Source organism: Durio zibethinus, chromosome 2 (genome assembly GCF_047325235.1).
Source record: "Durio zibethinus cultivar Kanyao isolate XHJ-2024 chromosome 2, ASM4732523v1, whole genome shotgun sequence".
Classification (NCBI taxonomy): domain Eukaryota; kingdom Viridiplantae; phylum Streptophyta; class Magnoliopsida; order Malvales; family Malvaceae; genus Durio; species Durio zibethinus.
In genome coordinates, this window is record NC_143163.1 from 39868635 (window position 1) to 39882091 (window position 13457).

General features: G+C 32.9%; 2 protein-coding genes across 3 annotated transcripts; both read left to right on the top strand.

Annotated features, from left to right (window-relative positions):
- The first annotated feature begins 1515 nt into the window (after positions 1–1515).
- On the top strand, positions 1516–3837 carry LOC111318436 (leucine-rich repeat protein 1-like). 2 transcript variants are annotated; one of them, XM_022921306.2, is made up of 7 exons: positions 1532–1836; positions 2086–2218; positions 2316–2387; positions 2512–2655; positions 2799–2879; positions 3166–3218; positions 3647–3837. In XM_022921306.2, exons 1-7 carry the CDS (start codon positions 1758–1760, stop codon positions 3700–3702), a joined length of 618 nt encoding a protein of 205 aa, XP_022777041.1. In that variant the 5' UTR covers positions 1532–1757; the 3' UTR covers positions 3703–3837. The 2 variants fall into 2 exon arrangements, with proteins under 2 accessions (XP_022777042.1, XP_022777041.1); XM_022921307.2 differs by lacking the exon at positions 2799–2879 and having other exon boundaries at positions 1516–1836.
- Positions 3838–9811: 5974 nt separating this feature from the next.
- Positions 9812–12520, top strand: LOC111318435 (leucine-rich repeat protein 1-like). Its single transcript, XM_022921303.2, has 7 exons — positions 9812–10092; positions 10226–10358; positions 11146–11217; positions 11653–11796; positions 11891–11962; positions 12066–12137; positions 12246–12520. The coding sequence occupies exons 1-7, from the start codon at positions 10008–10010 to the stop codon at positions 12322–12324; spliced, it is 657 nt and encodes a 218-aa protein (XP_022777038.1). The 5' UTR covers positions 9812–10007; the 3' UTR covers positions 12325–12520.
- Positions 12521–13457: the final 937 nt, after the last annotated feature.

The window sequence follows — 13457 nt, forward strand, 5'->3', positions numbered from 1 at the left end:
ATCCTGTAGGTAGTTTATTTGCCCTAGGTTCTCTTTGTTTGATGTATGTAGGATCAGATCAGAACAATTAGAATTTTGATTGGAAATTGTTGCAAATATGACTCAGCAATCTCCTCTCATAGATGCAGTATGGGTAGCTTTGTTTGCCAACATTAAAGGCTTTTCGAGTATTGATTATGGTGCTTGAAAAACGCAGAACAAATAAAGCAATTATCTCGCAGCTATTTCAGGGATTAGACCAACCACAGCTGAGAGCAACGACCTATCAATAGCAAAGAAATCATCAGGTTCAGCTTTTGGTAAACCAAAAGGCTCTAGCAGTTGTAACGATGTTCAATTCAGTTTTAACCAAGCAAGGCCAGCAGTACCTAGCAAAGCTGATCTTGAGACTTGAGTTGCTGGCACAGAACAGAGGCAATGCTATCATTGCAACGTTACAAGGAGAAGAAGAAAACACCAAGGTATGTTTTCCCGACTCCGCAATGCCACAGAGGGGCGTTTTGATTTTCAATAATCGTGGTAGGCAAAAGCAGCACGGGCGGAGAGTGTTTGGGCTATTGGGCTTGTAGCTTGTCTTGATGCTCTTTGAGGGTCTGAATCAAAATATGGGCTTGATTCTCTGATTTTTGGCCCGCAACTCAAGGTCATGGCTTGATGTGCTTCTCTCTCTCTACTAGTTAGAAATTCCGCATTGAATGGATGGAGCTGATTTAAAAAGTGCAGTAGACAGTTGAGGCTTAGCTTGATAAACTTGGCTTAAGTCAAGCTTCAAAAATTCCTGTTCATTGCTCAGGTCTTTAATCAATAAATCAGAAAAGGTTTTGCTTTGCGAATATGCATGGCTTCAAAATTTTCCATCATAAAATTTGGTAAACGGAATGGACCTGCGGTTTTGGCAAAATATCATATCCATTGTAGAAAAACTATTCATTTTGTTGTTCTTAAATATGACTCGAAATTATGTCTTTGATATTTTTTCAAATACCTTTATCATTATATTTAGAATACAAAATAAAGATTAAAGAAAAAAAAAGATGTTAGGGGTAAAATTATAATTAAAATTATTAATTTCAATTAAATGTGTTTTCTCTTACGTTTAGAAAGACTGAATTTAGAAAAAAAAAAGTACAAATTCATTCGGTCTTTTTGTCTTTTTTTCTTTTCCCAACCAAATAAAGAAAAAGTAGAAAGGGAGTAATTTTTTCTTTCGCTCTTTTTTTTTTTTTTTAATTTGTGATAAACTAGTTTGTTTCATTTTTTCGCATGTATTTAAATAATTGTTGATTTGTTTTAAATTTGTTCACATTTTTAATAATTGTGTACTAATTTTTACAACTTCAAATACCAAAAAATTTAAAAAAAAATTTGTTCACTCTTTGAATGAGTCAAGGACCAATCCTTCTAGTAGTTCAGATAGGGTCCAATTATGACTGAAACGCGATTCTGAATAATAATAAAAACTAGCAAGACTTTTCGTTATGAACTTAAAGTTCTTGGAATTGTTCAAAATTCAGAACAGGAAAGCCGGCAATGGCAGATTTTCTTCCCAAACTCATTTTCATAATTTAAATACTATTATTTGATTTGTCAACCTTGGTTTCTCGGCAATTTCTGTCTGATCCTCACCTAACTTCCTCATTACCCATATATTTTGCTTGAAAGATTTGTAGTATAGACTAAATTACTAAAAGCAACCTGTGGTCAGACTCAAAGGGATCTCTTTCTTCAAGTTACTTGTACAATTGATTGCAATCGTTATGGCTTCCAAGATTCTAGTTTGCCTCATCTTGTTTGCAGTTATAAATATTGTTGTAGTTGTAGATTGCAATTCGGAAGGTACTATTCTAAAAACCTCGCTGGGATTCCTGAGTTCTATAATTAATGCTGAGCTTTGTTTTAATTATATGCTAGTATTTGATTTGATTTGATTTTCCTTTTATTTTATATCAACTTCATTGTTGTCACCATGGGCAAATTTGGATTTTAATGCTTGTTTCCGAACAGAGACCTTGAATTTGAACGAAAGAATTAATGTTAGCCTCTCTTACTGCCTCTAATTATATTGATTATACATTGGACATTTAGGTGATGCTCTCCATGCCTGGAAAACCAAATTGGTCGATCCAAACAATGTTCTTCAGGGCTGGGACCCTACCCTCGTTAACCCTTGCACCTGGTTTCACATCACTTGCAACAGCGAAAACTCTGTCACAAGGGTGTATGTATACATCTCTCTCAACTCGCAACTCATCAGCTCCCGTGTATGCAACTTTAATTTCTATATAGTCACTTAAAATTGGATTTGATTCTTGAAGGGACCTGGGCAATGCGGGACTATCAGGACCCCTTGTTCCAGAGCTTGGACTTCTTCCAAATCTTCAATTTTTGTAAGACCTAGTATTTAATTTCTTTTTCTTTTTCTGGATTTTATACGCGGTGATGGTAATGGAAAAACCAGGGTTCTTGCAGCCAAACCCCATTGATCACTTTGCTTTTCTTTCTTGGTCGTAGGGAGGTATTTGGCAATAATATCAGCGGGGGCATTCCAACGGAGATTGGTAATTTAACTAACCTTGTCAGCTTGGGTTTGAACCATAATCAACTTTCTGGCCCTATACCTGCTTCTCTTGGAAACCTGGTTTCTTTGTCATTCATGTAAGTTTATACTTATTCTACTTATCAAGAATGCATTATTGCTTCCCATTATCATTGACCTTTTCCTGAAAAATCAAAAAAGAAAAATGATTTTCTCTGTTTTTCATATATATCAAGCCTCATGTAACTATTACTGTCCACAGGAGGTTGAATAGCAATAACTTAAGCGGAACAATTCCCACAGAAGTAATTCATCTTATTCAAGTTGGCAAATTGAGGGTTATGTGAGTTTTGCACGACCTTAACTTGCTTTTCTATGTATTCTAATTATTTTCGATTACATCCAAAGCCTATTTTTGGCTCAAATTTAGCACTAGTGCATTGGGGAAATGCTTATCTCCAACTGATTTTCAGATCTAACCATAAGCAAGGTTTATGATTCATGGCGATTTAGTCTTTTTTTTTTTTTTTTCTAAGTAATCTTTCACTAATTCCATGTAAATTAGATGAGGTCGATGGTTATGAATCAATTAAGGAACTGTTGTTCATTTCTGAATTTTTGGCTATCAGGAACGTATCAGACAATATGTTGGCAGGGACCGTCCACCGCACAAATCTTACAGGTAGAGTTACAGTAATATTAATATAGTGGATTATATATTTTTTTGTCCTTTTATTTTTATTTTTTATTTTTGGTTATTTAATTAATTCAATTCATCTGTTGGGCTTCTAATGGGCTAAGCCCAAGTTTTTCAGTTTTAAATATTTTCCAAATAATTGAGTTGTTATATATAATAATAATATTATTATAATATTAAAAGAAAAGAATTAGATTCGGAATTGCATGATAAAATTGATCTACTCTAGTTTTTCAAAAATGCCTAACGTCACTAGTTATTAATCCACAATTAATTTAAGATTTTATTAGCCAAAACGCTTATGGTTGACGGTAGCTTCATACTGATTAATTCTTTTATCTTAACGGCTATAGGCTATAGCCAGAGGATCCACTATCACTACTTATTTTTAACATTTTTTGCCCTCGTTACAGGATTTGCTGTGACAACAATAATACAAGATCCCAGGGCTGTGAGTAAAAGTAATTGAGGAACAGAAGATATGGCATATGGGAGATACACTACTACCTTTGTATCAACACCAGACAGCTGTTATATGATATGGGATTTTTTTTTTTCTTTTGGATAAGTTAAATAAGTCATATAATATGAGAATTTTTGCCCATTGGAATTATCGAGCAAGAACAAGTATAATGTAATGAAATTTAAAAATTTTCAATTCTTAAAATAAAGGATCTCATTGATAAATTGTTATGTAATCATATATATCAAAACATCAAGAGCAGAACCATGTTTATCTCTTTTAATTAATTCGGGAAATTTTCCAAGAATACCAAGTTAGATTATAGCAAATCAACAACTATTGTGTTCAAGCTTTAAGTGATAATCCACATGAAAAAAAAATTTTAAAAACCTTCAACAAGAATGGGAAAAATATATGCCTATTACTATACTAGTAACAATAATGATTGCATCTCTAGGTTTTTTTAAGTTTCTCTCAACACATGCGATGGAATGAATAACCATAGAGGGGGACGACATAACGTTGTTTATATAGAATGGTGGGTCGTGATCTCTTCTCAATAGGTTTTGGGCCTTTGGCAATTCCTTTTAATTTATTTGCACGTTTTTTTACGTGTGTAACTCATTAAATTTTTTAACATGTAGACAATAAATATGAAGATTATAATTCGAAATTGAATTGGATTAGAAATATGAATCAAACTTTTTGAATTGATTATTTATTCTCTGATTAATTACTTTTATATTTAGAGATCATAATTGTCATTTAATAATAAGTAATCATTCTCAATTGTTAAGAAAAGTCAATAAGATTTAAACAACTTATGTGTCCTTAGCATTTTAGTATAATTCTTAGGCTTTCATCACTTAATATCTTAATTTAACTTTTGATTATAAATTAGTGTCTATTCAATTAATTTAATCATTTTAAATCTCGAGTTAAGTAATTAATTCTTCGAAAGCTTTAGAATAATTACAAAACTTCATTTCACTTTGGTTAGAGATATCTTTGAGTTAACCTTGCTAAGATTAATTAAGATATTCTCTTGATTATTTAAAAATGATAAATCTTATATTCATTACTAATATATCTTCCTCTTCATATATCTTATGTTGTGGCCAATATTATCTTATCGGGATATTCATGATTAAAACCATAACTAAAATAATATCAAAGTATAACATTACTCATATAAGATTATTGATAATTTCAAATCAAAATATCACTTATACAACCATCAAATGAAAATTTGTTATAGATACTAATTGATTTACCAAATGACATTCTCATGGGAACTAGCAAGTCTGATGGGCTTGATGCTATCTGGTTGGGGATGGTTGACTGTCCTGATTGTATATCTGATCGAGGAATTCAATGTTAAGAGGCATTGATGCTACTCAGATCAAATGTCATCCATGGTTGCCTTAATGTTGACTTTAGATTTCAAATGTCAGTAATGAACTTACTAAAGATGTTGGGTTTGATTTTTATCCTTTAGGTTTTCAAGTAATCAAGCTGAAAATTATCTTTATTATATATTCAAGTTCAAGTGAATCTTACATCAATTATTATCAAGAGAACTCTGAACATATAGATATAACAAAAACCTACTCTTTTATTTATTGTCATTTGATTTTAAATTAAATGTATGTTTAAAATTTAACAAAACGGCATCTAAAATGTCATATTAAGTTGTTTAAGAATATCCCACGACCAATGGAGTAATAATGACCCTTATCTCTCTCCCATTCTGGTTTTCGTTGCATTTGACCAAATATAATACAAGATAAGAAGAAATTTGTGGATCACTTGATGGCCCCGACAACTAGCTAGGAAACCCAAGCTTTAATTTGAATATGGAGGGAAAAGAAAGCAGTGGGGAACTTGACAGTTTACAATTTGCATAATGAAAGGATCCTTTCGACCCTTGCTCCTGCTTCCTTTATGCAAAACCATGATGATCGTGTTCATCTTCGCCTATCTGACCTCAGTTCACCTTTTTTCAGGATTTCATTTTGTTCTCCAAATTGAAGCGCAAATTTTGCCAATCTAGCAACCATTTAATTTTCTAGATACTGTTTTTAAACTTCAAGTCAACAGGTAATTTATAGTCAATGGTCAATGTATATTTGTCTGCAAAAGCATCAAAAGATGTTCGTGTGGTAGTGATTATACAATCAGTGGTCCGTATGGAAAGCTTTTTCGGTCACTTTGTGGTAGAAGAAGATTAAGGCCATGGCTTTTACAATTTGTTCCAACTTTTTCCAAATCAATGATGAAAGGAAGAAAGGATGATGCAAATGTTGGTGCTTTAATTTGGCTTAGTCAAGTCACTCCTTTTAAGAAGAAAGTGGTAATCATATCCATATGTAATCTTTATCTAACCCAAGATTCAAAAGGTTATTTTGTGGGTGTCGTGTCCTCACCCACTAATGTAATCATGAAGCTCCAAGGCAAAACGAAACCCAACACAAGTTAGCACATGCTCAGCAGCCCAAAGTGAAGTCAAAACTCTCCAACAAATGGACCCCTAAAACCAGTAATTCCATCATCAAAACATTAAAAGACGAGATTCACATGCCACTAATCACCCTTTCTACCTCCATGCATCCAACCCAGCTACAACTCTTGAATCTCTCACAAATTTTCCTCAATAATTGCTCCCCCGTCCCCATCCCTCTCAGTTGCATTGCATCCCCTTCTGAAATCGTCCCCTATCAAAGCGTAAACCAAAGGGACCATTTGACAAGGTTCTGTCATCTGCTTACTTTGAAGTTTGAACTTTAACCAATTAAATTTTCAACTAGTTGGGCACCCACAAAAGGACAATAAAAACTGAAGTACAGCGAAGAAAACGGAATTGGTAATAACGTTTGATGCCACCCTTGTTCTAATATCACCATGCATTCTGAGTTATCACAAGTCACACTCACACAATGTTCACAAGCATTATCTCTGTCCTTTGCAGCAAAAGATATATTACTTAAGTCTGCTAAGGAATTCATACATTTTCGGTGCCTTTTTCCCTCTAATATCGTAGCATGAGCACTGATCATCATCATGTTTTGATTTGGGGATATTAGATATTCAATATTCCTAGTCTTAACCTAGTGGCTAAAGAGATTTTAAAAAGCCTCCCTTCTTTCCCTTAAGGTCTATGTCCTGCTGTAAATAAAATGGTCTCCAATGATAAGATGGCACATCAACTGGATAAGGTGAATTGAGCATGAGATGAGGTGTTCATCTAAGTCAGTCATCGTGAGAGTCTCAGATTCGAGAATCTCGACTGAGCATGGTAAAAATTTCTGTCAATAACAATCTACCACACAAGATAGGTCAAATGACCAAAATGTCTCTCGATCAAACGATCAAAGTACCCCATAAATCTTGAAATATCCCATCATTGGTGAAAAGACAATTTTGCGTTTAATGTCTAAGATATATATCCGCATCATTTTGTCCCCTTCAACGAGTATGGTGATTCAGATTAGGTGATTCCGCTTGTGCATAGGTTGACGCTTATTAAGACCAAAATAGGTGTTAGCTATTCCTCCGGTGACATTTTTATGTCGAATTGTAGGGTCAGCATCTCAAGTTCCCCTTAAGAAAACTACGCTTGTGCCAATGTAATTGCTGCTAGGTAACCGATGCTTTAGGTTGATTCGGTCGGATAACAGCATGCAATATAGCCTTAGGTTGGTATGATTCGATATAATAACATCTGAGTGTCAGGTCGTTCTCAGATTAATATTAATTGAATGGCTGGTAGCGGTGTTAATAAATTTAAGCATCAATTCATTTTATTTTGTTCATTTAATTAATAAATTAAACATTATTTATATTCATTTTTTAAATTAACAAATGAATCAAATACAAAAAGTTGTTTATTATATTTATGATTTATTTATTTATTTAATGAATTTTAAAATATTGTTCATAATTATTTATTAAATTTAACAAATAAATAAAAATCAAATATGTTTACCCGCAATTCATCAAACATTATATCATTTCCGCTCTTAATAGCTGGTGAACAACTGACGTGATACTTGTATAAATCTCTTTCAGACTTGTCCTGAATAAATTCGTGACAATTCTTTTGACCAGGTGTTGTACAGAGGTAAGTTATTCAAGATTAGATACTGACTTTAAAAAATCTAACAAAAAGTCTGCCGAGCCAGATGTCCGAGGTAGCTAACCAACTTTGTCAAAGTTAAGTCATAAATTTTAACGCCAAAAAATTAAAAAATTTTGGACACGATAATACCAAGGGTTTTACTCATGCTTTGTGTCATCTGGTGGCAGAATCTTGACTCCCTGCCTCTTCCCCTCCTCATCTTCTTTCTCTACAAATAATTTCCACCTATACCCATTTTCAATGGGAATATATCACTTATAGTATGATTAATTAATTATGATTTAAAATTATGTGAAATTTATTAAAAATTTATATGAAATTTATATTTATAAATAGTAAATTTTTATATTAACCTTTATTTTGATAGAATAATTATAATATTTTAATAAAAAAATTTGTTAATGATATGCTCTAATTTCAAATATTTTATTTTTGAAAAGACTTCGCAGACTTTTTATGGGTTTTACCTATCTTTTAGGATTCATCAGAGGATAAGGCGAAGAAAAAGGATGCTGAGTTGAACGAAAAGGATGCTTAGGTTAAAGAACTTGAAGAAAAACTTGAAAATAGTTTTAACCAAGCCGAGCTTGAGCATCATTAAGAGGTCAATGATGTTGTTAAAAATGCTTTGGACATTGAAATTTTGGAGATTGTTTATAAGTATAACGCCATCGGTGTAACAAGTGCCTTCAATTTGGTTTAACAATGCTTATGAACGTGAAAGTTTGATTTGAAATTATTACATGAGATTTGAAGAGAATATTTTGTAAGTGTAAATTTGTTTCGAATCGATTTATTTGTTTGTTAAGTCGAGATTAATTGATTGTATTTGAAACTAAATGTTAAGTTGTTAAATATATTTATAATTTATTTTATTTTTCAATAAATTGAGTTGAGTTTCAAATCACATTACATTTTTTTCTTATGCTAATGATTTATGATTTAATTATTATTTCGCTTATTTAAATGATTCATTCATTGTCTTTTTTGACCCAATATCATATAAACATTTGAATGTAATTAATAATGTTATTCATTATTTTGATTTGATAAAACAAAACGCAATATTTTGGTTGACTATCAAAGAAATTGTTGCTTTTTAAACAGGGCGTCTGCCTCTCAATACCGAATCTAAGAACCATGATAATAATAATAATAATAATAATAATAAATAAACTCAAGAAAATAGGTGAAATAAAATCTGCAAAGATAACATATTTTATCGGAGACAGTCAAATGTCTAGAGAAATATTGATTAATTAAAGAGGCAGAGCACACACATATTTGGAAGTTCGTAGTATGATTCTCTTCTGCAAATGCTCTTTAAACTTGTCTATATCTGCGTTTTTAAACATATAAATACTATAATTTACATTGCTATTGCTTCTACTTTTTTAAGCACTTGGAAGAACATAAATACGATAAAAATAGACAAATGTCAGTGCCAGGGATGCCTGGGGTCTCCATTATTATCACCAATCTTTGTTTTGGCTCCGACAGACTTCAAAAGATTTGCCTGATCTGTTTCTTCCCACGCTCCAATTCTTTCATGCACGCAACCTCTGCAATCTATATGCCAGTTTTTTTTTTTTTTTTTTTTAATTCTAAAAAGTCATAGATTTCAATTTTGAACCCTCCAAACTCTCAGCACCACGGCTGTAATTTCTATATTTAAAAAAAGAAATAAGCAAAATTTTGGTGCGTCAATTGGGGTTCGTTGCATGGCACTAAAGAAGCTGCCCCACATGAACATTTGATGATCTGATTGCTTCCTCATATTGATGAAGGGGAAAGAGGAGAAATGGTCTGAAAAGAAAAAAGAAAGGGGTTATTTTTGGGGTAGCAGTAGATGGTGAAAGCAACAAAACAAAAGGATAGGACACAACACAGGCCCACTTCATTCAATTTCAATTTTGTAGTAGTAGTAGTAGTTGTTGTTGTTGTTGCTAACCACTTTATACAAAGCCAGCAGTCCTTTTTTATGGGCTCTATAAATTCTTCCAACAAAGCTTTTGATTCATCGCTTCCTTCCAATGCTTTATTTTTGACAAACTAGTAAGTAAACTTTATCTCCACAAACCAACTCACCCTCTCTTTCCCTCTCTCTGAAATCTCAAAATTATACCACTCATCAGCGTGCCGTCTTGACTAAGTCTTCTAGGCGCTGTTGCTAATGGCGATCCATACTCTCGTTCAAGTTGTTCTTGTTGTTACCCTATTAAACATGACTTTGGCACCGACAAATGCAAATGTTGAAGGTAGACTATCAATTTTTCCATTTCGGCACTGTTCATTAATATATATATAAATATATATATATTAATATTATACTCAAAAACCGGTTTCTGAATGGCATGAATGTTATGTTTGTGGCTGTAAATGGAGGAACAGGGGATGCTTTGTATGCTTTGAGGAGAAGTGTGAAGGACCCAGAAAACGTGCTGCAGAGTTGGGATCCAACATTGGTGGATCCTTGTACTTGGTTTCATGTTACCTGCGATGGTGATAATCGAGTTACACGTCTGTAAGTACCGTTATACTAATCACTTAACCCCATTTTCTTTTTCTTTTTCATTCATCTTATACCTTTATGTAGATGTTGTTTACTTCTTTTGTCCTTCATTACTTTGGTATTTTGCCTTGCTTCAGCTCTGAAAAGTTTGTTAAGACTCTCTCTTTTATCCTTTTATTACTTGTATAAAATTGTAAATGTTTTTTCTGTTTTTGAATACTGATCAGGTAGCTGAGATGCAAGAGTTCTGATGCAATCTGTTTGACCATTAATATTAAGGATCAAACCTGTTCTTGGACATCTTCATCTACCAGCAAATAGTTTTATAAAATGATATATAAGTTTCAATTTAATCTGCAATTCTATATATTTTGGCCTATATTGTTTAGCAAACATTCTTATTAAATTTAAAGAAAAATAATTTGGCTTGTGCTTTATCCGCACGACTCATATACTCCTACTAGTAAAAATTCTAGTCTTGAGCTCTCTACAGGCATAACCCATTCCAAAATGTATATTTGCCATTTGTGAGGAAAAAAAAAAAAAACAAAGGACACATTCTTATGAAATTGTTGTGCAAGATTCGAATTAAAAATGAAATAGCAGCCAACATTACATTGGTGTGTCCCTGTCGGTAGAGTAGAGTGCTAAATTTTTAATTTTAGTGATCATGATTCAAATTATTACATGCTCAAATAAAGAAAAAGAAAATGAAATAGTAGCAGTCACTGCCACTAGTAGTTGTATTTATAGATATAGACTAAGAAGAAATAACTAATGGAGTAATCAATATGTGCAGAGACCTTGCAAATGCAAAGCTATCGGGCAGTTTAGTATCCGAGTTGGGAAAGCTCCAGCGTCTTCAATATCTGTAAGCAATACAGTGTCTTTGCATTGCAGGCAGCTAAATATAGTTTGGATTTTAACAAGGAAGAAATTGAGTAACCAATGACGTCATTTTCTTGGACTGGAAGTTTTAAATACATATTTATTTACAATAAATGTTAAACCAACTACTTGGAAATGTCTTGATTGAAAGATAGTACTAGTACTAACAGATTTATTTACAATAAATGTTAAGATCTATAAGCACTAGTAAATGCCGAGGCTGAGTTATTGTTTAGTGACAAGTCTTTCTTGCCTGCAAATAACATTTATGATTAACCTCACCAAACTTATTAACCGGTGATTCTGTCACCCTCCCATCATGAGCTGGCTTATTTTGATGTTAAAATTCTCATGGTTAATGGAGGCCACTGCATTAATTTAATGTAAAATGACATGGTTGCTACATGGTTTATAACAGGGAGCTGTACATGAACAACTTGGTGGGTTCCATACCAGAGGAACTTGGAGGACTGAAAAGCCTAGTGAGCTTGGACCTTTACCACAACAACCTCACTGGATCCATCCCTGCTTCACTTTCCAACCTCTCCAATCTCAATTTCCTGTAAACCTCCCTTTTCCTCTTTTAAAGTTAAATAAATAAATAGATAGTTGATCATTACAAACACTGTTGATATCCATCAAAATATTCCATGCAGACGACTGAATACTAACAGACTGACTGGAAGAATTCCAAGACAACTTTCAAAACTTAGAAATCTAAAGATCCTGTGAGTAGTGGCTTTAGTTTAGCCTCCATCTATACTTGAATCAAAATTTTCCCATCCCCTCGTATATGTATATTAAATATTTTTTAACACTGTTGTGGAGCAGTGACGTATCAAACAACGATTTGTGTGGCACAATCCCTACCTCGGGTTCCTTCTCTAAGTTTTCAGAGGAAAGGTAATGAATGAGTTACAATTCTGCTACCAAAGCTTCAATTACTAGCTGTGATGCTTTCTTCTTCTTTTTTTGCCAATATATTTATATAATCTATTTATTTTATTGCAGTTTTGCGAACAACTCAAGACTGGAAGGACCGGAGCTGGTGGGGTTTGTGAGATATGATACAGGAGGAGGGTGTACATGAATGACTATTACCCGATTCCACATATTTATCTCATTATATTCAAGGGTTAGTTATATAATAATAATAATAATAATAGCACTAAAAGATTAAAAAGACTACTTGTCTTGTCATCTTTAAGAAGTCATGTCCAAGCAAATTGTATCTCTTTTTGCTGTAATAGATATATATATATATATATATATATATATATTATATAGAGTACTAGCTAATGGAGTTGAGTTCACCTGTTCTCCATCCGATCCTTACAACATACGTTGGGATATGCTTTAGTTTCATTCAACAACGAATGGTTGGATATTGAGAACGGCATGGGAACAACTCATGGCTCGTTACACTCATATACATACACAGTTTAGGTTTTGTTTGGAGGTAGCAGCTTTCATTATATACTTTTTAGTATGATTTACATTATGCCTTCACAAAATTTGTTATAATATAAAAGAAATTGCAAAATGGACACAGCAAAAATGTATTTGATTAAATAGGAGTTGGTATCTATCCAATATAAATCAGTCCAAGCAAGGTAAATGCGCATTAAATCAAAATAAGATGTTCAAAATCACCCAGATGTATCCCTATCTAACCAATTATCTTCTGCTTTAAGAAAATAAAATTTGCAACCAAAAAGCAGTCTTATTTGTTTAGCAATGGCAGTATTCCACCTTTTACTCATAGACTATAGTTGACAGAAAAATATAGCACACATTTGTAGAAAAACATTTCAGTTGGCCTATTCCAATTATTCATGCTCATTCGAAACGAATGCTCTTAAACAAGTTTCTCAAAGATCTCTTTGACAAACTTACTATTCTTAATTTGATACAACACCATAAAAGTCCAGTTTCTAAACACATTCTTAAAACATGAGCAGCACAGTAAATTATATTAGGTTTGCAGGGAATGCTGAATCTAATTTTATTTCTCAAAGATCTGGAGGAATGCCTCAAACTCTACTAGTTGGACTCGGGTGAGTGTCAAATACGGATATATATATATATATATATATGTGTGTGTGTGTGTGTTTGTGTGTGTGTTCAATTTTTTTAATAGTTATTTCATATATTTGGAGCGTTGGAGAGTTGGAGCTCTCTCTCTCTCTCTCTCTTTCTCTCTCTCTCTCTCTCTATATATAT